Raw genomic sequence first — 24,917 nt, forward strand, 5'->3', positions numbered from 1 at the left:
TTTACATTAAAAAAAAAAAGTTAGGGATCCCTGGGTGGCGCAGCGGTTTAGCGCCTGCCTTTGGCCCAGGGCGCAATCCTGGAGACCCGGGATCGAATCCCACATCGGGCTCCCGGTGCATGGAGCCTGCTTCTCCCTCTGCCTGTGTCTCTGCCTGTGTCTCTGCCTCTCTCTCTCTCTGTGACTATCATAAATAAATAAAAATTAAAAAAAAAAAAAAAAAAAGTTAAAAATCTTAAAATGAGGGCAGCCCGGGTGGCTCAACGGTTTAGCACCGCCTTCAGCGCAGGGCCTGATCCTGGAGACCCAGGATCGAGTCTCACATCAGGTGCCCTGTATGGAGCCTGCCAATCTCTCTCTCTCTCTATGTATCTCTCATGAATAAATAAATAAAATCTTAAAAAATAATAAAATTAAAAAAAATTTTTTTAAATGAATACTAAAGGGTTCAGGAAGCACCTGTCCCTGGGGATGACTTTAGAGCTAAATAAGGTGCTATGCAGTCATATGCATGTGCATACCTCATATTCTAGACACTACTTTAAAGGACTTATATGTACAGCCCAATTGGAGTGCTCTGAAACTCTGTATGTTACCTCTAGAAATCCCCATTTCATAACAGGAAAACTAAGATTCAGACTGGTTAAGGAACTCACCCAATGTGACAGAGCTGATGAGCAGGAGGTGATGCTGGGGCCGTCTGACTCCCCTCCAAAGGGAACTGTGTGTGAACTGTGCATGTGCATTCGCCTCCTAGAAAACCTCTGCCCTCCTAGCAGCTGCCCCAGCCCCTGAGGTCAGCCCATGCTCTGCAGTAGGTGCTAGAAACAGGCTACTGACCCCACTATCAGGGCCTCTCTCCGGCCAGCAGGGATGCTGAGTGGACATTTCCTTCTTCCTGGCCATTTCTGATTGGTAGAATTTTTAAAAACACTTATCAAGTGAATTTCTAGGGAATTATGTTGGGTGAAGAAAACCCAATCCCCAAAGGTTGTGTACTGTGTAATTCCACTTATATAACACTTCTGTTATGTAAATTTTGGAGACGGAGTACAGATTAGGGGTTGTCAGAGGTGTGGAGCCAAGACTGGGGCTGGGTGGAGGAGAGATGTGGATGTATTACGGGTCAACACAAGCATCTGTGGTTCTGAAACTACTCAGTATCTTGACTGTTGTGGTGGACACATGAACCTTCAGAGGTGATGGAGTTGTATACACACACACACACACACACACACGGAAAACCTGACAAGATGAGTGGATTGTGCAAGTGTCGGCATCCTGGTTGTCATTGGGGGGGTGAGGGGGAGACACACGACAGTGTCAAGGACCTGTGTTCTTTCTCACTACCAGGCTCCATCTAGAATTACCTCCACAACCATTGCAATTTACAAACAAAATTAAAGAAAGTATTTATCATTTTCTGAAAGCCATAAGCAACAGAAGGGCAGACAAAGCTTATGGAAACAATTCCGCCTGGGAAGCCCCAGGAACTGTCACTCACCCGAGGAACGGGCTGACGAGCTGCAGGAGCTCGGAGCCGGACACCAGCTCCTGGTTGAAGAGCGCAATGCAGCGGAGGAAGTTCTCGTAGACCTCCTGGCTCTTCAAAACCCTGCGAACCTGTGGGGAGAGGGAATGAGGGTGCCTTCAAGGGCCAGGCCCCACACACACTTGTCTCACTTGGTCCAGACGTCACTATGTGAACACGGAGTCATCAGGGCAGATGTGCTCTCAAGTGACCAGCCACGGCCGGCAGGGCAGTGTTCTCCAGGCAGCTAATTCACCCCTCAGACAGTACTGTGCACAGGGCCATCTCGCTGGCTCCTGCCACTGACCCTGCGCGGGAGGCCCACGATTGCTTGCTCTGGCTTTACAAAAGCCATACAGCTTCAGGGAGGCCAATGTGTGTCTTCAGACTGGTGTCGGTCCTGAGCTCTGCTGCCTCCTATCCACACCACCTCCCACTGTGCAAGCTGGGTGCCAGTCCCTCCTTCCCGGCCTGACCCAGCAGCTGCCCACCCTGCCGCCTCCCTTCCTGCACATCTGAGCTGGGGGAGGCAGGTCGCAACAGCTCACCTTGTCAAAGAACGAAAACTCCTGCAGAGTGCCATACTTCCCCACGGCAGCGATGGACAGATCTTTGGTACCTCGGAGTTTCATTTTCTTCTGTGGAGAGAAATTCCGTGTCATGAAGGCCCTGTGCATCTTTGTCAGAGTTACAGCACTGTTGACACTGAGCTCTCTTGACAGCAACTCTCTTGAGGAGCTGGATGAGGTCTGCCCAGGACCCCTGTGGAAGGAGTCTCAGGACCATCCAGCTCAGCCTTCGTGGCTTAGTGAAAGGTGACAGTCACAACCGCTCCACCTACTCCCTGGGCTCTAGATTTCAGCACATTAGGGCTTTGATAATAGGGGGGAGCATCACAAAACTGGAATAGCAAGGGAGATGTAACCTTGCATGTAGTATATCAGAAACCTCACCCCCTGCCTGTTTTGTCCTGTGGGCTGTGACAGAGGTAGCAAGGGGACAGGAAGAGGACAAGATGATCCCAGAAAAGCCTGGATTTTAGATCTCTATGAAGACTTTTGTGTCTAATGGGATTTAGACCAGAACTTGGTTGCATGCTTAAGGCATTGAGGACCCTACAAAACTATCTCCGAATACAGGGGATACATCTGGAGGATACAGAAGCCAGCTTGAAGGGCCCCACTGTCTCAATCTGAGATAGTTTAGATGCCAAGATAAGCAATAAAAGTCACAGATTATAACCCTGAGTCCTTGTTGATATAGGTAACTGAATAAATGGGGATGAAGAAAAAGCCCTTCCTACAAGTAGAAAGCCAACTAGTAAAAACACAAAAAATGATGGAATTAGAAAATCACCACTGTGGGTGATGAGTGCAACAACAGGGGCTGGGTCTCGGCCTCTTTCACCCCTCAATGGGGCACTCCTTGTACAGTGACAGACTTGCACAACTGCACATGGCGGCCCTGCCCATGTAAGAGCCACCATGGCAAAAACAAACAGACCAGGATTACATTCTGTTTCCACCGGAAGAAGTTTCTACTCCTTGTAGAAATCCTGTGAGCCACAGGTAATAGGTGAACAGCCATCTTAGAGGTAAGTAGACATTCAAAGGTCCCACAGTTGGTGAATTCCAGTGACACCAGAGTCCAGACTCAGCCCATGGCCTGGGTATACTGCTTGGGGCTTCTGCACATTACTCCCTATGTCATCTACAGAGGGGGCTAGGTTGCTCGGTGTCCACATATGTGAATATCTATGTGCAGAGCTGGTGGTTACCTTGGCTGGTGCAGACACCGGACGGAGGAGAGAGGGCCGAGAGCGCTTTTTGCTGTGTTCCAGATTCTTCTCATGCTCACTCTTTTGGACACTGTTCATTTCACATGGCCCATTTCCTGTGAACTAAAAATACAAACATGGGAGGTGATTAGTACTGGAGAAACATAGCTGGGCCCCTCAGTACTGGCTCTTGGTGTGTCTGAATGTATGGAAGCAACCAACCACTTTTGGCTCAGCTCATGGCACCAGCGAATGCTGCCTGCCATGGGCCAGGACCCCACCTGCACGAGAGGTGAAGCCATTGCTTAGACACCAGTTCTTGAGATGCTCCTGTTTACTTAGGGGAGAGACCCACATACCCAGATCATCGTAGTTTTGACATCATGAAGGTGGGAGAAGTACACAGAAGGCCGTGATGGGAGAGGATCCTAATAGGGGAAGGAGGGCACAGTCAAAAGACACCAGAGCTGGGCTTTGGAGTGCGGGGCCTGCCCAACAGACCACTGACAACAGGTCTGGCTGCATGTTCAAGTGCCCCACAGGAAGGGAAAGCATTTCAGGTGGGAGGACTGGATTGCACAAAGCCCTGGATTGCACAAAGCCCTGGAAGCAGCTGATGGCCACAAGGTCACTTGGGGGACCTTCCTGCCAAGTCTGTATTCTTTTCTGTGAATGAAGAAAGACGTTTTGAGGAATGTCACCATTCAATGGTGGGCTCATCACTGGTCCTCCCAGGCTCTATGCTGAGTAGCCAGGAATGCTCATCACAAGTGGGGTATTTATAGGGTGTTGGCAATATTTATGAACAGTTCAGGACTGGCATTTATGTGAATCTGCCAGGAAGCTGAGCAGACAAGGGGAAGGCAGACAGAACTCAGGTTTTCTGTAAGATGTGTGCTGGGCCAGGGAGGTAGCTCACTGTCACCCCACTACCAGGGATGTGGAGATGCCACCTGAAGGGAGGACTACTAGCTCAAAGTGTGGGCTGGGTGAGCAAGTCCTGGTGTATCCAAACAAAAGAGCCAGTAACCATCAGATACCAGAGAGCTCTATGTCTGCGTCCTCTGCCCCCCTGCGGCATACCTGATACATCCTTACATGAACAAGAAAAAAACCAGAGGAGCAAAATAAACAGGATACCCTCTACTTTTTCTTTAGGATAGACATTTGTTTGCACGTGTGTAGGAAATTTCTGGAAAAGTATAGAAGATGCTTGTGAGTACAGTAACCAGGAAACTGAGACAAGGAAGGGGAAGTTTACTTTTCATACTTGATATTCTAACTAATGCTTAATTTTCTTATGAACATGCATGATTTTAAGGATAACAATTGTAACGATAACTTTAAAGACCTATCATTTAACTATAGGTAAAACCATGCCCTTGGGGGATTACGCTTCTCTAGAAGACAGTTTTCTGAACATTCAAAGCTACTCTAAGGATCTTAAATGGAAACATCTTCAACTGCTATTTCTTTTTTTTTTTTTTTTAATTTTATTTATTTATGATAGTCACACACACACACACAGAGAGAGGCAGAGACACAGGGAGAGGGAGAAGCAGGCTCCATGCACCGGGAGCCCGACGTGGGATTCGATCCCGAGTTTCCAGGATCGCGCCCTGGGCCAAAGGCAGGCGCCAAACCGCTGCGCCACCCAGGGATCCCCCAACTGCTATTTCTTATTATAGATGCCATTACAGGCGCAGGCACCAACTCCAAGGGGGCAGCCAGGTGACACCGTGATATGCTGAGCAGGACCAGGGGCCCCCTAGGGAGATGCACTGCTTGCCAGCCAGGCTTCCCCAGCCAGAAGTTAAGTTCAGTATTACCCCATTTCCTTCACACTTAAGACAGTTCTTACATCTTAGCTACGCATCCCCATTTGTGAATGGGTAAGTTAGATGCACCCCCAAAGACCCTCTAGCCAGGAGCTGACATATTTACCACGCTCAGCCCATTTTTGTAAATAAAATTTTATTGGCTCATAGCCATGCCCACTGGTTGACATCCCATCCAAGGCTGCAGTCAGGTCTTTGCGACAGAGACCCATCAGCCTGCAAACCTAAGATACTTACTATCAGGCCCTTTATAAAAGTTTGTCAACTCCGACTTAGGCTAAGTGGTCATGTTTAATTAGAATAGTACTGAATTTCATCTTCGGCTTCTTTTTCCCCGCTGTTTTAATAGAAATCCGAAAGTCAATATAAAGGATAGTAAAGATAAAGTTCAAATTATACAACAGATTATATGTGGGTGTTTTTAATAATTTTTAAAAAACTGATTCAATTGCTTAAGAAGTACAAGATGCTCTAATCAATAAACTCTGCTGAATTGATAACAAATGCTATTTCAATAAACTGTGTGGGCAGGTGTTCTGAGGGAGATGCTTAATTTTTTGAGTGGGCTTAGAGGCATCCAGCTTCCTACATGCTAAGTGGTGCCCAGTAGGGGGCGCTGCAACCACAGCAATCAGAGGACAAGAGGCTCCACTGCCTCTCAGACACCAAGAGAAAACTCTAGAGGGAAGTTTAAGGCCACCCTTGCTACAGGTTCCATGGCCCACTTATCAGTTACCTGACTGCATGCGTGCTCTGCCCCCCACAGCTGCAGCAGAAGGGGCTCCGCACCTGCGTTACGAACCTCCTACAGAGGCAGGGCTCCGCTCACAGCCCCTGGCTCACCCAGGTGAAGCACTTTGCCGAGGAACCTTCCAGCCAGCTAAGGGGGAGACATCCTCTTTGGTCACTTCCTGTATGAGGAACAGAGGCTCGAGCAGGTGACCTGCCAGGGCCCCTCACCTGCAGGTGACCTGCAGTACCTTTTTAGGTACTGCACCCCCCACCTCCTGTCCAGGCGGGGCTGCTCTCTTCAGCCTCCATGATGTGTGTGGAGAGAGGGCCAGAATGGAGAAATCTGCCCCGGGACTCGGCCAGGATGGGCTGCCCCTGCCTGCTGTGCTGCCCCCAGCGAGGGCAGGGTTCAGGAAAAGAGCTGCCATCAAAGAGGCTGGAACCCAGATATAAGATGCAGATCCAGGATGACAGGCAGAGAGCCCAGCAAGCGTGCCCTGAGAGGGGGTGAGTCAGAGCTAGCAGGCTTGAGCATTCACCTCAAGCTACTGCGGACACGGAGGCCCCAGAGCCCTCAAGTACACCTCAGGTCACACCAACACAAAGGTGTGCAGTGGGTGGGAGGTGGTGAGGCTCCTCTGCTCCTCGTCTCTGTGGCTCCTGGAGCCAGCTAGGAGACTCTCTGGCAAGCAGAGAAAGGAATGGGAGTGATGCCAGGACTGCACAGGACATTATTTGGAAAAGGGGAGCTGAGCCCAAGGAGGAATGCTGTGCTTCAAACAGATACATGGCGCTGAGAATAGATGTGAGGGTGGGGGCACAAGGAGGTGGGCTCTGCTGAGTGCAGCTGTCAGGGGGCTGGGAATTACACAGGATGGCTGTGCTCTCCTCCCTAGGTACTCCCCAGGGGCCTCCTGCAGGCCAGGCAGCAGGTTGACTGGTTCTGGGGAGGCAGAGCGGGGCCTAGTTGCTTGGTTGGATACTTGTGGGGGCGGGGGGGGGGGGACAAGGACAACATTGGCACTGGAGCCTATGCCTGCTTTTCCTGAACAATCACAGCTGCTCTTTCTAGAGCACTACACATGTGCTGGGCTGAGCACGAAGCACTTAGGGGATGACAGCTCACCAAGTCTGAACAGGAAGGCCTTGGATCCCCTGGGAGACAGAAGGAAATGAGGCCCGGGAGGTGAGTGAGATGGCTGGTTCAAGCCCTCCTGAGTGCCTGCAGAGGCCGAGACTGTGCTCCTGGGGTTCTTCCTAGCCCTGTGGCCCCCCTGAGGACACCCAAAGCTCCAGGCAGACTGAAGGATAGGAGACAGCTCCAGGACTTGAGGTCAACACCATGGAGAGAGACACAGAGCTTCTTTGAGTCAGGAACTGTTTCTGGGTGACACCCAAACTTAGAGGGGCACTCATGGGCACAGGAAGGCCATGTGATTCTTGATGGTATCCAAACCCAGATTCCTGTGCCTCTCCTGCCATGCCCCTCCTCCTTTGAGACTGGGGCCCCCAGCCCTGGCCCCCACTGTATCTTCATTTAGAAGCAAGACCTGGGAGAGGTGGCAATGATGCACTATGGTGGGGTAAGGGAGAGATCTCTCATGTGTGCAGGCCCCAAGTCAACATCCAAAGCAGAGAGGAACAAAAAGGCGAAATGAAGAGTCAACAGACTAGGAAGAAAAGGGTCTTTCTTCAATCTGGTTAAGGCTGTTAATGAAAAGCCGACAGCTCCCAGCACACTCAAGTGGTAGATGGAAAGCTTTTCCTCTCAGATTGGGAACAAGACAAAGATGCTTGCTCTCACCACTTCTATTCAACTCAGTACTAGAGGCTCCACTACAGCAATTAGGCCAAGAAAAAGAATAAAAGGCATTCAAATTGGAAAAGAAGAAGGGAAACTATCTATTAGCAGATGGCATGGTATCATGTATATAGAAAATCCTAGCAAATATAACAGACTCAGCAACGTCACAGGGCACACAATCAACACAAGTAAAATCAGCAGTATTTGTACACACTCATGATGAACAGTCCAAAAATGAAATTAAGAAAAAAGTATAAGGTATTTGGGAATAAATTTAACTGAGGAGGTGCAAGACATGTATATCAAAACCCACAAAATGTTGCTGAAAGAAATTAAATAAGATTTAAATAAATGGAAAGATGCTTCATATTCAAGGTTCAGAAAACTTAACATTGTCAAGATGGCAATATTTCCCAAAGCAATCTAAAGATTCAATGCAATCCCTATCAAAATCCCAATGGCTTTTTTCCTTTCTTTTTTTTTTTTTTTTCTTTTTTGGTTGCAGAAAAGGAAAAACTGATCTTCAAATTCATATGGAATTAGCCAAAATAATCTTGAAAAAGAACCCAATTCAAATCATTTCTTCATTTCAAACTTACAACAAAGTTACAGTAATCAAGACAGTGTGGTGCTGGCCTAAGGAGAGACATGGGGATCAGTGGATGGAACTGAACAGTCCAGAAATAAATCCATACAACTACAGTCAACTGGTTTTCAACAAGGGTGCCAGGACCATCTCCATTGAAAAATCGCTTCAATAAATGGTGCGGGGAAAACTGGAATCTCCACTCACAAAGGAATGAAGTTGGATCCCTACCTCACACCATATACAAAAAAAATTAACTCAAAATCATCAATGACTGAACTATGAAAGCTAAAATTATAAAAACTTTTAGAGGAAAACACAGGGAGAAACCTTCCTGTCCTCAGGATCTGGCATAGGTTCTGAGACACTAAAAGCATGAGCAACAAAAGAAAAAATAGATAACTGGATCTGATTAGAACTAAAAACTAGTGTGCAGGGCAGCCCTGGTGGCGCAGCGGTTTGGCGCAGCCTGCAGCCTGGGGTGTGATCCTGGAGACCCGGGATCGAGTCCCGCATCGGGCTCCCTGCATGGAGCCTGCTTCTCCCTCTGTCTGTGTCTCTGCCTCTCTCTCTGTATCTGTGAATAAATAAATAAAATCTTTAAAAAAATTAAAAAAAAATAAAAATAAAAACTAGTGTGCACTAAAGGATACTAATAAGAAAGTGAAAAGACAACCTACAAAAAGGAGAAAAAATTTTAATAAGGACCTAGTATCCAGAATATATATAAAACCCTTACAGCACAATAATAAAGAAACTAAAACATGGGCAAAGGACTTAGACATTTCTCCAAAGAAGGCATACAAATGGCCAACAGGCACACGAGATACTGATGCTCGGTATCATTAGTCATCCGGGAAATGGAAAGCAAAACCACAATGAGATAGAACTTCACAATGACCATGTCATAATTTAAAAACAAAACAAAACACCAAGTGTTGGTGACAACGTGAGATACACTGCTAGTGAGAACAGAAGATGGCGCAGCTGCTGTGAAAAACAATCCGGCAGTTCCTCAAGAAGTTAAACACAGAGTCACCATATGACTCAGCAACTCCACTCCTAGGTATAGACTCAAAAGAACTGAAAACAGATTCAAACAAATCCTCCTGTATGCATGTTCAGAGCAGCAGCATTCACAATCACCAAAAAGAAACAGCCCCAAATGTCCACTAATGGATGGCTGGATAAGCAAAACGTGGTCCATCCACACAAAGGAATATTACTTAGCCATAAAAAGGAGCAAGGTACTAATGCACATGCTACGATGTGGATGAACCTCAAAAATGTTATGCTAAGCAATAGCCAGACACTAAAGGCCACATGATGTAGGATCTTATTTATATGAAATGTGCAGAACAGGTCAATCTACAAAGACAGATCCAGATTAGTGGTTGCCAGGGGCTGGGGGAAGGAAATGACGAGTGACCACTCATGGAGACAGAGTGCCCTCTGTGGTGATGAAAATGTTCTGGAACAAGAGAGAAGTACTGGTTGCACAACACTCTGATGTACTAAATGCCACTGAGCTGTATACTTTAAGGTATTCAACGTTATGTGAACTTTATGTCAATTTTTAAGAAAGTCTTAACGTTTGTAGAAAATAACATGGAAAGAGGAAATGGATAATGCAACCCAACAGGCCTCAGGCCATGATGGGGGGTGGTGATGAAGGGCTGATGATGCAGTCTGCACCCCCAACCTCACCACTGCAGGCCCCTCCTTACATTTTGTCCTTTGTCATCACCCCACAGTCATTGACAAGCCTCAGGCCGCCCCCACCTACACCTGCCCATAGGGTACTGGTTACAACCGGCTCTCCACAGCAGGATACTCTCCACCTCCCCACCAGCCCTTACCACCTGGATACCATCTATCAAGAGAAGCCCTCCTCAGGATCTCTCTAGCAACACATGGAGGTAAGCCTGAATTGGGGGGGAGGGGTGTGCTATGGGTGTCTGCACGCCGTGTGGCTTCTGGGGGAATCCAGTGTGTCTTGGTGGACAGAGAAGCCTGGCCTGGTCTTTGAGGCTGCCCCGAGAAGCAGCATCCCGGCTGAGAAGGCAGTGGCCCTTGGGCCACAGTGGACACTCAGTACTCACCAGGGACCGCTTGGCTTCTGGTAGGAACTGTCCAAACTCGGACAGCAGGTCCTCCTGGCCCCGGAAGAGGTTGGCCACCTCAGTAAACACCTCCTCTTCAGACATGCCACGGAATGGCCGGCCCTTTGTGCTCAGCTGCTCCTTCTGCCAATTTTTGGGAAAGGGAAAATGAGTCATTAGTCAAGGAACGAGGCACCCCAGGCTGTGACATTCAGGCATCCCACTGTGGAGGAGACGGAGGGACAACTCACAAAACAGGGAACCAGTGGGCAGACCCCATGACCGCCACCACTAGGAGAAAGGAACCCTGTCTACCGCCCTGCTAACAACGTGGGGTGCCCTGTGTGCTTCTGTGCTGGTCCCACCCCCCAACGCAGCCTGGGCCACAGATGGGCTTATGTGGAGGGTAGAGGAGACGTGGGCAGAGGCATAGTCATGGAGTTATCTGGCCTCAATCCTGTGTGTCCTCAACCAGAGGCTGGGCAAGTACAAGGTCAATGACAGACCCACCACCCTCACAAGGGTGAAGGGGGCACTTTTTGCTGGACAGGCAGAGGGGAGCATGGAGCTGACACTGGGTCTTGATGGAAATAGGGTAAAGAGGGAAGCAAAGGGACTACCAGGACAAGGCCTGTCCACCCAGAGTCATAAAGACCCCGAGACTTGAAGGAAGGTGAAGGAAGATGAGGACCCAAGGGGACCCAAGTCAGGAGGGCAGGAAATAGCAAGCAGAACTCAGGATGACCATTAGAAATAAGTCCCTATAGGGGCACCTGGGGAGCTTAGTCAGTTAGGCATCTGTCTTTGGCTCAGGTCATGGTCCCAGGGTCCCAAGATCAGGCCCCACATCGGGCTCCCTTTCAGTGGGGAGCCTGCTTCTCCCTTTCCCTCTGCCTATCACTCTCCCTGCTTGTGCTCTCTCTCCCTCTCTCTGTCAAACAAATAAAATCTTAAAAAAAAAAAAAAAAGATTTTATTTATTCATGAGAGACATAGGCAGAGACATAGGCAGAAGAAGCAGGCTCCCTGCAGTGAGAACAGTGTGGAACTCACCCTGGGATCACACCCTGAGCTGAAGGCAGATGCTCAACCACTGAGATACCCAGGCGTTTCAGAAGGAAGGAAGGAAGGAAGGAAGGAAGGAAGGAAGGAAGGAAGGAAGGAAGGAAGGGAGGGAGGGAGGGAGGGAGGGAGGGAGGGAGGGAGGGAGGGAGGGAGGGAGGGATCCCCGTCAACCTTACACCGAGACTGTGACAGAGCAAGAGTGGTGGTGCCAGGGCTCACCGAAAGCGCAAAGCCCGAGACTCCCTCCCACTCTATGGCCGTAAAGAAAATGAGACCACCTATCAAGAGCCCTTGATGTCTCCCTCCCCATCCTCAGGTCCCCTGAAGCTGTCCGCTCTGACCCCTGGGACTTTGCACAAGCTGTTCCCGGCACTAAGTCCATCCTTTGTCTGTACTTACCTGCCTGATAGTTCTGATTTCTCAGGATTCAAGCTGAATCTCCCCTTCCTGACACCCCCTCCCCTGGCCCCTGGTCAGAGTTGGCAACCATCAATCTGACATACTTCTACATGCTTTCTCTTCTTTCCCACCCCAACCACCTCTAAGTCTCTTCCACCTCCAGACCGAACTAAGCAGCAGCCACTGATCCCCTTTGCCCCACCACCTGGCACATGGCCCACTTGTAATCAGCATAAACAGAGGGTAGCTGAGTTGTCAAAACATTAACGGAGCTGTCTTATAAAAAGACCACCACCTTCTTAGGTTCTTTTTAAATCCCTGTGCTGTGTGTTTCCTAGTACTTCTTGGATGTAGAGGTGCCTCAAGGAGCCAAATAAAATCCTAATGAAACCAAACTCCAAGAGGTATCTGTATGCCCGTGTTCACAGCAGCGTTATTCTGGAGAGCCAAAACATGGGAGAAACCCTGGTGTCCATCAATGGGTGAACGGATAAACACAAGTGGTGCATCTGTGCCATGGAATAATATTCTTTAGCCTTAAAAAGAAATGAAATTCTGACCCAGGCAACGCAATGACAAACCTTGAGGACATCATAGTGAATGAAAGAAGCCAGACACAAAAGGACAAATACCACCTGATCCTGCTTATAGGAGGGCCTCTGAGTTGTCAAATCCCCAGAGACGGGAAGGAGGATGGTGGGAGCCAGGGGCTAGGGGAGTTAGTGTTTAACCAGGACTGAGTCTTGGTTTTATAAGACAAGCAAGTTCTGGGGATGGATGGTGGAGAAGGTTGCACATCAGTGTACTTCAATGCCACCAAACTGGGCACTTAAGTTCTAGGTTATGTATACTTTATCATGTTAAAAAAAAAAAAAAGAAAACAACAACAACAACAACAATAAAGCAAATTGGAATTTTACATGCTGTCATGAATTCAGACCAGGAAATGTGGACATTGGAGATGCACACAGACAGGGGGGGACAATGGCAGCGCCACCGTCATGTGAGGCTTCCTACCTGGTAAGTGTGCAGGATCTCCAGGAATGACCTGTAGATCTCTGGGTGGTCTAGAAAACGAGTCTTAATCTTGTTCACGTAGCTAATGGCATTGTTGAACTCCACGGAGTCCGACTCCAAGGGCACCTGGGGCTTGTCCTCCTTATACAGCATCTGCTGCTTGAAGTTCTCTGCACAGTCACTGTGGTTGTGCGAAGTGTCCTGACAACAGCATGACAGCAAGTTACTGGTGGTCCTGACCCCACTGTGAACAGATGTGAGAAAAAAGCCCAGGAAGAGCCCCTGCTGGCAGAGCCAAGGCTTGGAATGTGGGGGTCTGGAGGGAGGGAAGCAGTGGCATGGGGGGGCACACACAGAACATGGAGGTGACTCCTCCCTCACCAATATTGCATGCCTGTGTCATCCTGAGTCTCACGAACCCACCTCCATCTGATCAAAGAACATGGAAGTTTGAAGGACCCCCAATACCTTGAAAAATGAGGATCCAGGAGAAATATATGAAAAGTGGATTGTTTCATCCTTTCTGGAGTGAGGTTTGGGGCTATTTATAAAAGAAATCTTCCACACCTCTTGTCAGCAGCGCTGGGAAAGTGGCGACCCTGGAGGTGAGGGCAGCTGCCCACCGCCCAGGTTGCCTAGGACCGTGGGACTCTTGGTGCTAAGCTGAGGGTAAGTCACTCAAGAGAAGAGACAGGCCCTGACCGTGGGTTGCTCCCTATGTCCATGGTGCCTGCCCTCCATTTGTGTGCTTTTCTGTCCATACAAATAAAAACGAAAACAGACATACACGTCTGTCTCCTGGGCACCCAGAATCCTGATTTGTGGTGGGCCTGGACCCCACCCCCCTGAAGGAGGGGATGTTCATGTTTCTAAACTGAAATTTTATGCATGGGGACTTCCCACAAACCAAACTGGGCTGTCAGGAGCAACCCTCTGGTGTCCTGCAGGTCTGACGCACACAGTGGATGGCTCTCGAGGTCGGGATCCTTCTAGCTTAGCTCTAGGGGTATTAGGGCACCTTCTCAGAATGTCTTCCAGAACCACCAGGCGCCAAACTAAAACGGCCTGTCTCCCAGCATTTCGAGCCCCTTTCTTGCTCTATTTTTCTCCACAGTGTGTCACCTTCTGACAAACACATATTTTACTTACTTTATTGTCTGCCCACCCCTGACCAGATGGCAAATACCAAGAGGGGAGACATCCCACTCTGTTCACATAACCCCAAGCACCTGGAATGGTGCTCAGAGCAGAGTGAGCTCCATCCATTGTTGTGAGTCATCAGATGAACGGAGGAACAAACAGCCTAGTGTTTCCATCCCCCTTGCCACGGGGCACCAACCACTGACCTGAAGACTCCAGTAGGATGGGGAATGGCAGGCAAACAGCTGCAGAGCCATCATCATGACAGACACACTTGCGGGCATGCTCACTGTCACCTGGGTAGGTGTGTTACTCTGCTAGGGTTGCCATAACAAAACGCCACAGACTGGGCAGCTTACGCAACAGAAATGTATTTCCTCACAGTTCTGGAGGTTGAAGTCCAAGATCAAGGTTCAACAGGGGTGGTTATCTCTGGAGGTGTCTTGGCTTGTGGGTGGCCATCTTATCACTGTGTCCTCACACAGTCGTCTGTGTGTGGGTTGCTCCCTATGTCCAAATTTCCTCTTCTCATAAGGACGCCAGGCAGATGGGATCAGGGGACACCCTAAGGGCCTCATTTTACCTTAATTACCTCTGCAAATGTCTCCAGAAACAGTCACATTCTGATGTACTGGGGCTTAAGATTTCAACATATGAATTGGGGTGGGGGGGTTGGGGAGAGGACACCATTCAGCCCAAACTGTGGTGCAGAGGCAACTCTAGAATAAAGTCTGAGCAGAGACAAGCAGAGACACAAAAACCCACAGCAGCCGCAATCCTAAATACCATTTCTCCCTGACAGTGGGATGCATCCTAAGGCCCTCTGGGGACGCTCTTGCTGATTACTGCATCACTTAAACATGCGCTGGTCTGGCAGAGGAAGGCGCTAGAAGGAGCCAGGGAGGGAGCCAGGGAGGAAGCAGCCCTGGAGCAGAGATTTGCTTCAGAGGAGGCTGTGTGTTGGAGCTCTCCACCACTCCTAGGGGGGGCATTTTCAAGCTCTGTGTACCGCTTCCGATGCCCTGGACTGAGGCACCGGGACAAGATGGAGAGATCTTCTCAAGACCAGGGTTTGGCAAAAAGGGCCAGATAGTAATGGTGCAGCTGCTGTGGCCAACAGGCTGGCGGTTCTTCAAGAAGTTAAACATAGTTACCACGTGACCTGGCGATTCCACTTCTAGGTATCTACCCAAGAATTGAAAACAGGCGTGCGGACAACCCAAATGCCTACCAAAGGGTAATGGATAAACACATGTGGTACATCCATATGACGGAATATTCTTCAACTATAGAAAGGAATGTAGCTCTGACACAGGCTACGATGAGGATGAACCTCGACACCATAGAAGAAGCCAGACACAAGAAATTATACAGGATTCCATGGAAATGAAATGTCCAGAATAGGCAAATCTGCAGAGACAAAGTGGGATTCATTGTTGCCAGTGGCCGGTGGGAGAGGAGAATCGTGAGATACGGTTTCTTTTCTGGAAAATGTTCTGGATAAAAATGTTCTGGAATTAGGGGTGGTGGTTATAAGATATCGTTAAATATGTGCAAAGCCGCTGAACTGTATACTCTAAAATAATTACATACGGTGAATTTATGTTATGTGAATATCATCACAGTTTAAAAACATTTTCAGTGTATCTCTGGAAAATGTAAAAACCACTGTCCATACAAATACAAGCTGCCTTTGGCTCCTGAGCCAACCCCTGCTCTAAACCTTCCAGAACAGTCCAACCTCTTCTCTTCTGTGCCTGCCCTGAGTGACCTAATCCAGTAATCCAGGCACAGTAAGGTATTCTCCTAGACACCAAAAAGCAGCCTTGCACAGCCCACCCTGAGTGGCCATACACAGCCCCAATTTGGTACATGAGACACCTCTTTAAACAGCATATTCCAAACACAGAGCAGCTCCCCTGCAGCCCCCGCTGCTCCCAGGCCTTGCTCACCCCAGCAGGTGATGCCACCTTCACCCAGAAACTGAGGAATCCTGGAATCTCCTCAGACTTCCCATTTTTATGGACTCTCCACTTGGGCCCACGCCACTGTCCACTCTGCCTAGATCACCCAGGCCCTCCCCGCACCGGGCCCCCAGCTCTTCTCTTGCCCCCTCAGTCCACTTCTGGGACCGCATCCAGAGTGGCCTTTCTGGAACTCTCCACTGGTTCCCCATGCCTTGGCTCTCTCCCCTACCTTCTTCCCATTACCCCACAACCCTGCAGGCTCCTTGGCTGTTTCTCAAGCACTCCCACTCACTGCCTCCTCAGGCCTTGGACCCGGCCCAGGAAACCCCCCGCCCCAAGACACAGGCAGGGTTTCTGATCATTCACATGGCACCTGCCCACAGCCCCTCACACCTTGCCCCTGCCTTCACTCACAGCATTAACCCCCCTCACATGCTCCTCATCTGTCCACCCGGATCTCAGGATACATGCGAGTGCCCCGAGAGCAGGAACTCTGAATAAACCCCAGCGTCTGGTACAGAGGAGGTGGTGATCCACACCCGTTCCATGAGTGACTAGGACATAGATATGCAAGGTGACCCATTTGGGACTCACTGAACTTCCAGATGACCCTCCCCCAGAGAGAACACAGCAGGCCTGCCTCCAAAGGTAAAGGGTCATTTGTAGTCCAAGCCACATCTAAAGCTTTACCTTTCTTTACCTGTGTTCAAGCTGGCTGTTGCTCCAGCCAACCATAAAAGAGCCGGCTCCCAGGCGGCAGGGCTGGCTCTGAACGGAAGCTGGGAGCTGAGATTCATCACTTTCCCACCGCTGCGCAGTGTCCTGCTCCTCCCAACACGTGCTTGGCACCACCCCGGAACAGGGGCACAGTTGAGAACGAGATGGACAGGATGGCCTGCCTGACCTGGACTCAGATGGCCACTCAAGGCAGACCAAGATGCGGTGGATTTCTAATTTCACATCCTGGTTTTGTGATTTTACAATATACAAAATGGAAGTGGTACGAGAATGATCTGGGGGTGGAGTAGAGGGCTCTCTGAGAGGTGTGACAACCGAGGCCTGATGACCAGCTCCAACATGATGCTGACTCAGGAGGCTGGAGCCCCAGCAAGGTGATATTCTTCCCACCATGCTGCCCTGGCCTTCCTGTGGCCACACTCCCCACATCATGGCACACAACTGCCTTTCTCTTAGACTTGTGTTCTCAATGAGGCCGATTCTGTCCCCCAGGGGGGCACTTAGCAATGTGTGGAGATACTTCTAGGTCGTCACAGGGTAGACTGTGGAGTCCAGGAATGCTGCTAGGCACCGTACACTGCACAGGACAGCCTGCTCCAGAAAAGAACAATCTGGTCCCAAGAACAATGGGCCAGGGCTGAAAAAGTTGCACCGAGGGCTCCCCACAGCCTGGGACTTCCCTTATATCTCTCCCTCAGCACCTAAGTACTCCCTCCCTGCCTGGAGTTGATAGGACTCACAAGGAGATGAAAAATAGAAAAAAAAAAAAAAAACAAAGCTGTACTACAAAACACAGAAGCTAAAAAACGAGTAAAAAAAAATAAAAATAAAAATAAATAAAAAAAAAATCACCAGAGCGTGGTGTATGGGGAGCCCTGAAAAGCTATTGGGTTACTGTGGCTTTTCAAAGGACTCCAGGACACCAAGAGGCCATCCTGTTTATGCCTGGCATGAGAGAGCACTGAAAAGCAGGGCAGGAAACTCAGCAGGTCAACTGATGTAGACAGAAATGGAGTCAGCAACGTTAGAATGGGGCCCTAAAAGTGGTGGCTTCGGGGCTTCAGCAAGATTATAAAACCAGGTTAAGTAGCTACTAGTCAGGGGGAGAAAGGACTGGTCAGGTCCAGCTATGTCCACTAACACATGGAGTGTACACAATAGCACGGGCCATGTGACCACCTCCGAATGTGAAGACAGCGCAGTTCGCATTGAGATCCAGGCCACAAGCTGAGTTATTCCTATAGCCAGGGGTTGGGAAAGGCGAACTGTTGGGAGTGTGGCCATCACTTGGGAGTGTGACGGAGGTCTTCCACCTCGGCTCTAAGGGAGTTATGGTCACAACACACCTGTGTTCAGACTTGCTGAAATGCTCCCGTGCACACTGCTGTAAATGAGCCTGCTTTTCTTCTCAGCAGTGATTGTTCCAAAGATGAATCTCGCTAAGGCTTTCATTGTCTGAAGCAACAAGCCCTACATCTGGATCCTGGCGCTCCGTGTGTAAATGTGAAATGGAAGCTCTTTGGAGTTCAGTGGCCACGCACTTCCAAGTTCCTTTTTAAAACTGAGACACACTGCTTGGCTTTAATGAGGCAACATGCTGGTGGCGGAGCTTGCCTCGCATAGAGAGAAGGCAAGATTTACATGCGAGTTCCTCTCAGAGAGGGATGTCACTGTCACATGGCCTCTGGCTGTTCTCCTTCCAAATCTGACTCCTGAATTGATACAAAACTGCAATCTCCTTCATTAGAGGCAGAAACAACAAAACGCTTCCTGTGGTAGATTTTTTTTATATCCCTTCTAAAACCCAAAACCCTGGAGCAGAGGCAGAGAGATTGAAAGAGCTGGTTCACGCAGACCAGTGGTTCTCGATGGGGGTGATATGGCTCCCAGGAGTCATCTGGCAATGTCTGGTGACACTTTTGGCTGTCGCCACGGGGTAAGGGCCTAGTGGGTGGAGTCAGGAATCTACTAAACATCTCCAGATGCACTGGACAGCACCCCCTGTAGCACGGCATTATGGCAACAGGGCCAAGGTGAAGGAAAAGCAATGGCTAATTTATAAGAGTAAAGCTCACAAAGGCTTTTGTTTGCTCAGAGGGTCTGGTGGGCTCAGGCAAGAAGGGACTACAGGGATATAGGAGGCAGCGAGCCACCACCTGAGACAAAAAGAGCCAAAGCCACAATCCTAAGCTGAGCCACCGACCCTGCTGGCAATTAAATGCAGCACAGCAACAACAAAATGGCTATTCACACACACATCTCAACTACTTTATTTTGCGGCGGGCACCTAGGATGATCAGAGCAACCACATACCGAAGTACAAGTGTGGCCTACCTGGCATGTCACAGGAACGCCTCAGGATAAGAGCCTGGTGACAGGGGGTGGTTATTTTGACAGGACATAAAACTGCTAAGAGAATACCCCCGACACAAACAACCACATCCACTCTTATCTGAATCCTCCAAATGGATCGATTTGGGATAAAGAGGCTGGCTGGGTAGGTATTTTGATCTATTTTGACCTGTGCTAGAAGCGAGCAGCGTGTCTAGAAAAAGACTGGATCTTCGCTGGCTTTCCAGCAACACAATGATACACAAGATGGGCTGCCTGACCTGGGTACCTGAGTACCAGGGTGCACCATGTCAGGGCCAACTCACTCAGACCACCATAGCAGCATACCTGGCTGGATAGAGGCGACTGTATGTTTAACTTGCCATTCTTGGGAATGTCTATTCTGTACCCGAGGGGAAGGAAAGCGTTGAATCCAACAATGAGGTCAGGGTGTTCATGGAAGAGCTGTGACACGCGTCGGATGACTCCAGGCGTATCGATGCTAGAACAAAAGAGAACGAGAGTGGGCAGGAGTGTCTTGGGGAGCACACTGAAAGCAAAATCTACTCCCAACTCACAAGACAGTGCCACCTAATAATGAGCTTCTCGAAGGACAACAAAGCACCCTGCAATGTGACCGGTGTGATTCAGCCAATGTGTTATGTGTCATCTACTTCCACAGCAGCCAGCCTCGGGCTCTCTGTACCCTCCTATGGAGAACCACAGGATATCTGCATGGCACAGCTACCCCAAACACTCCAAGCACACGCGTTCAGTTCTGAAAATGTCAGGAGAGCCAAGTGAAAGTCCGGGACTCCAAGAAGTGGCAGGAGGCCAAAGCCCTCTAAGCAATGTGATAAACCATGACACAGGTGTGGATCCCAGCAAGTGATGGCAAAGCATAGATACCAAAGGCCCTGCAAGCATGGGTTGCACAACGCCAGGGGGTCGTCCCCATGGCTGCAGTGGGGCTCCCTCAAAGCTTTAGCTGGTCTCTCCTGGAAGGAAATCAGGCCAGCCCTGCCCGATTTCCTCAGGGAGGGGGAGGCAGCACGGTGGGGTTGGGACCGCTGAGAATCTAAGAGTCAGAGTGCCCAAGTTCTAGTCCTGACTGCCCCTAAGGCTGGTCTGGGCAAGCCTCTGGCCCACTCTAAGCCAAAGTGAGCCTCCGGTTAATGGATGGCATGATCTTGAGGTCCCCTATGTAGCTCTAACCCTCCTGTGCGCCTACAGAAATCAGCTCGGTGTGTTTTCAATCCTCTGTGCCAGACCCCTTACAAAGCGTTTTATGCGCATTACTTTCCAACAAGCCTGGGACTGAGGGGGGGGGGGGTGCCAAGGGCGAGGCACTCACCTTGGAGACTCAATTGAAGGGGGAGAGGGTGCCAAAACATGCAATAATCAAGACCAATAATTTTAACGTAGTGCTTACAAATTTTTTCAAATTAATTAAACAAATCCTTGATGGACAAAATTCATTTTAAACATCCTTTTGAGTAAAGACAGGACCGGACTCCTGCTGCGCTTGCGGACTTCTCTCTTGCTCTCTCCTCACCCCATCCCCGCTCTCCTTCCAGGAATCCCCACAACAGCTCCACAGGGGGGTACTCTCCGCTCCCGTTTTTTCAGAAGGAACCCAGGCTCTTGAGAGGTTCCACGACCTGCGCAAGGTCACCCGACTGGGGCGGGGAGGGGGCCGGGATGGGGGTTCGCACCCCGCTCGGCCGGATCGCGGCCCAGGGCGGCCCCCCCGGGGTGGGAAGGGGTCCCGCGGGTACCTCTGGCTTTTGAACTCCTTCATAATCTCCAGGAAGCCGTTGTAGGTGGCGGGGTCGCTGCCGAAGCGGATCTTCACCTGGTCCAGGTAGGTGAGGGCGTCCTCCACCTGCGGGGAGGGGGAGGGTCCCGGTGGGCGGGGGTCGGCGGAGGAGCGGACGGAGGACCGGGGTCCCTGGCGGGGAGGGGGGCGGGCCGAGCCTCCGGGGAGTCAAGGTTAGGGGTCAGGGGGCTGGGGTCCGGGGCCGTGCGGAGTGGAGGCCGAGGCGGGGCCGGGCGGGGCCCGGGCGAGGGGCATCGGCCCGCGGGGGCCGGGCGACGGGGCTCCCGAGGGACGGCGGGCGCAGCACTCACGTGCACCGGCAGCTTCTCGTGGCCCGTGGAGCCCGAGCGACCCCAGCGGGCGCCGCTCAGCCCCCGGCCCGCGGGGCCGCCGCCGCCGCCGCCGCCGCCGCCGCCGCCGCCAGCGTGCGCCATGTTGGAAGTCGGAGCCGCGGCCCGCCCCGCCCCCGCCCGAGGGCCGGCCGCGCATGCGCAGGCTCCGCCCCGGAGGGGGCGCGGCCTCGATGACGTCGCGGGGGCGTGGCTCCTTGAAGGACTTGCTCCGGGACCTTACTCCCAAAATTGAACTGCTAACCAACGCCTTATATAGTGCGGCTGAGCAAACCCAGCCGTTTGCTTTTTTGTCCGGTTCCAGTTAGCGAACTCATCGTGGTCTTCACATTTCTTAAAGTTGGAAAAATTTCGAAAGAGAAGGCTATTTCGTGACACGTGATATTTCTGAAATTTCTGTAAAATAAAATTTACGGGCACACCCACTCGTGTACCTATCATCGGTGGCTACTCTTGCGCTTCCACAGCAAGGTGAGTAGCTGTGATAGACCCTAAGATGTGCAGACCCTGTTATATTTGCTAAAATATATTTGTGGACCCCTGCTTTATGAGGTTGATGTGAGGATGGGCCAGGGGCACACAGCACCACAGGGGCCCTGTGAAGTGCATTTTTGCTAACTGGTTCTTGATGGTTCCTGATCCCATCATCTCCCCAGTGGAACAGTTCAGGAGTCTCTTAACCAGTTCTCCTAGCCCTGGTGCTATAAAGCACTGGATCATTCCACAGCTGCTTCCAAACCTCCAGGGTCTTCTTTGTTTCTTGTGAGGTGGACTCTAAGCACCCATGTGCAGTATTGAAGGCCGTAATGATGTGGGAAACAAAGACAAAAGAGAAATTATTAGGTGTGTTTAATACTTACAGCCCATCGACAAGTCCTTGAAACAGGACGAGTGACCTTCCTCTAGGGACTCAACTGCCTCCATGTTGATGTAATACTTTTTCCTAACAGGCAAAAAGCAATCGTAGCCCAACTCCCAGGATCCTGTAAGTCTACTTGAACATATAAAAATTCTTTTGGAAACTTCCTTTATCTCTGCCTGCACCGAGATATATGTTGGTAATTATCCCCGAAGCATAATACCCAGCAATATATCTCTGAAGGGTCTCATGACTCAGATTTTATTAGACAGGAATAGATCACTCTTCCCAACAATAGCTAGCCCCCTCAAGGTCCTGGAAACCTTGCTTCCAGCATTCCATAGAGACTTACGATGTCCCTAACCCCCTCCCAATCTGAAAGTATATAATCAGCCATTCCTCATAACCCTGGGGCAGCTCTTTCTGCCCACATGTCTGTCTCCATGGTTTAATAAAGTCACCTTTTGGGTATCCCGGGTGGCTCAGCGGTTTAGCGCCACCTTCGGTCTAGGGCGTGATCCTGGAGACCCGAGATTGAGTCCCACGTCGGGCTCCCTGCATGGAGCCTGCCTCTCCCTCTCTCTGTGTCTTTCATGAGTAAATAATTAAAATCTCTAAAAAATAATAATAATAAAGTCACCTTTTTGCACCAAAGATGTCTCTAGAATCCTTTCGTAGCTGTTGGCTTCAAACCCTAAAGTCTTTCCTACATTAGTAAGAACCTGGCCCTTACGAACCTCCTCTTGCAGAATTTCCCACCCACCCTCTCTACCTGTGTGGAACCTCTGTCAGTGCCTGCCCGGCCTGGCTGCTTCCTGGCCCCATGCGTCAGCACACACCATTTCCCTTGTTAGAAGTCCTGTTCTGTCTCTTCATTACCCAGAAAACACCTATGCATTCTTCAAAACACAACCTAACTGACCCTTTCTCAGCCTTCCCACCATCCCCCCGAACATCACCTTTTTGTGCTTCATCTCTAACACAAATCCCTGACCTAGAGTCACATCAGTGAACATGTATCAAATGAATGAACATTCAACCAATGACCAAATGAGGAAGTGTGGGAAAGCTAAGAATACGCTGCCAGGGAGTCCATCATTTGCTAGGCTACGTGTCAGGATTAGAATGATGAACAAAACAGGAAAGGCTTTTGCCCTCAGAGAGGCTTCAGTGTTTGCAGAAAGATAGGAATCAAATAATCACACACATAAAATGTAGTTTGAACTGGAACAGATACTTCAAAGAAAAGGTACGAGGTTAATACTTACTATGTTCCAGTTACTGTGGCTGAGTACCAAACCATCCCAAGATTTAGAGGATTAAAATGACATTTATTTGCTTTCCAGTCTACAATTTGGGCAGCTGGGCAGGGAAAGCTCATCGCTGGCCCTTCAGTGTCTACTGGGTGGTTGGAAGGCTGGGGCTGGAATCTTCTGAGGGTTTACTCACTTACATGTCTGGCAGTTGCTACTGGCTGTAAGTTGAAAATCATGCCATGGCTGTGCCCAGAAGCATCTACCTGTGGTCTCTGCACGCAGCCTTGAAGCAGGAGTGTGAGGTTCTTGTCTCACGGCATTGAAGAATGAATCTCTTGGACAAAGGAAAGCGAGCAAAGCGATGGAGTTTTATTAAGCAAAGATACAGGAAAAGCTTTCAGGAGTGAGAGGGGTCCCAACAGGGTTGCCAGTGAGGGCTTTTCATCTCTGTCTTTTTATTAGGACTTTACCAGGAAACTTGCCAGTGGTTAGGTCAGTGGTCTGGAACTAGACATGACGCTTGCACATCATGTGAGAATCTTTTGTTTCTTGTGACGTCTGTGATCTATAGATACGTTTTGCTAGGTCTGGTTAATCTTTATAGTTAACGTTTCCTTTGAGGCCTGATTATTTTTTGTGGTTACTTCCTATTTTCTGTGGCTAGAGTGTAGTTATTAGAAAAACATTTTAGAAAAAAAAAAAAAGAAAGAAAGAAAAACATTTTAGCCCTAGCAGTTGGGACAGGGGTTCTTATTTTTCTTCCTTATCTCTATTTTTGTTCTGTCCTAAAATAGGATACCTGAAATACCCTTAGAGCCTTGTTGGGACCCCTATTTTTTCCCTACCTAAAGTCCCATCTTTTCCCAATTCACCCTGAATGTCATGGCAGCTGGGATCTAAGAATGATTGTCCTGAGAGGAGCGAGCAAGCCAGGTGGAAGCCATATCACCTTTTCTGATCCAGCTCAGAAGTCACACAGAATCATTTCCATTGTAGTCTTTCCACAGTGGCTATTACAAAGTCCCCCCACCCCAAAATTCAGGGCATCTGGGTGGCACAGTCAGTCAGGGGTCCGACTCCTGATTTTAGCTCAGGTCGTGATCTCAGGGTCGTGAGATGGAGCCCCACATTGGGCTCCACACTCAGCATGCAGTTTGCTTGAGATTCTCTCTCCCTCTCCTTGCACCTCCTGCTCATGCTTGCGCTCTCTCTCTCTCTCTTAAATAAATCTTAAAAAAAAAAGTCCCTCCCAAATTCAAAAGGGAGGCAAACAGACTCCAGAACATGGGGAGTGGCTGAGTTCTAGAATAGCATAGGGGACAGGAAATATTGCCACGACCATTTTTGGAAAATACCACCTGCCACCCCAGAGATTTAACCCAGTCTAGCAGGGGATGAGGAAGGCTTCCTGGAGGAGGTGGCATTCTAGATGAGTTCTAAAATGTGTGTAGGCATTCACCATGAAAGTCAGAAGAAACAGCTGTGCAAGGGCCCTGTGATTGGAAGCAATGTGGTGCATTTAAACTTAGAGAGACAGAGACAGAGACACCAGTGTTGCAGGACTGCAGAAGACTCAGGAGGTGGCCGGGGGCGTGGCACGGGGAGGT

The 24,917-nt window shown here is 49.7% G+C and overlaps 1 protein-coding gene across 1 annotated transcript in view; it reads right to left on the reverse strand.

Annotated features, from left to right (window-relative positions):
* SIN3B (SIN3 transcription regulator family member B) overlaps positions 1-21,279 on the reverse strand; it is a 38,454-nt gene extending 17,175 nt beyond the window's left edge. Inside the window, 8 exon segments of the mRNA XM_055343507.1 lie at positions 1,505-1,623; positions 2,080-2,169; positions 3,309-3,431; positions 10,371-10,514; positions 12,851-13,051; positions 19,375-19,528; positions 20,805-20,911; positions 21,157-21,279. Coding sequence (XP_055199482.1) covers positions 1,505-1,623; positions 2,080-2,169; positions 3,309-3,431; positions 10,371-10,514; positions 12,851-13,051; positions 19,375-19,528; positions 20,805-20,911; positions 21,157-21,279 — 1,061 coding nt within the window.
* Positions 21,280-24,917: the final 3,638 nt, after the last annotated feature.

Source organism: Nyctereutes procyonoides, unplaced genomic scaffold, assembly GCF_905146905.1.
Source record: "Nyctereutes procyonoides isolate TBG_1078 unplaced genomic scaffold, NYPRO_anot_genome, whole genome shotgun sequence".
Taxonomy (NCBI): Eukaryota; Metazoa; Chordata; class Mammalia; order Carnivora; family Canidae; genus Nyctereutes; species Nyctereutes procyonoides.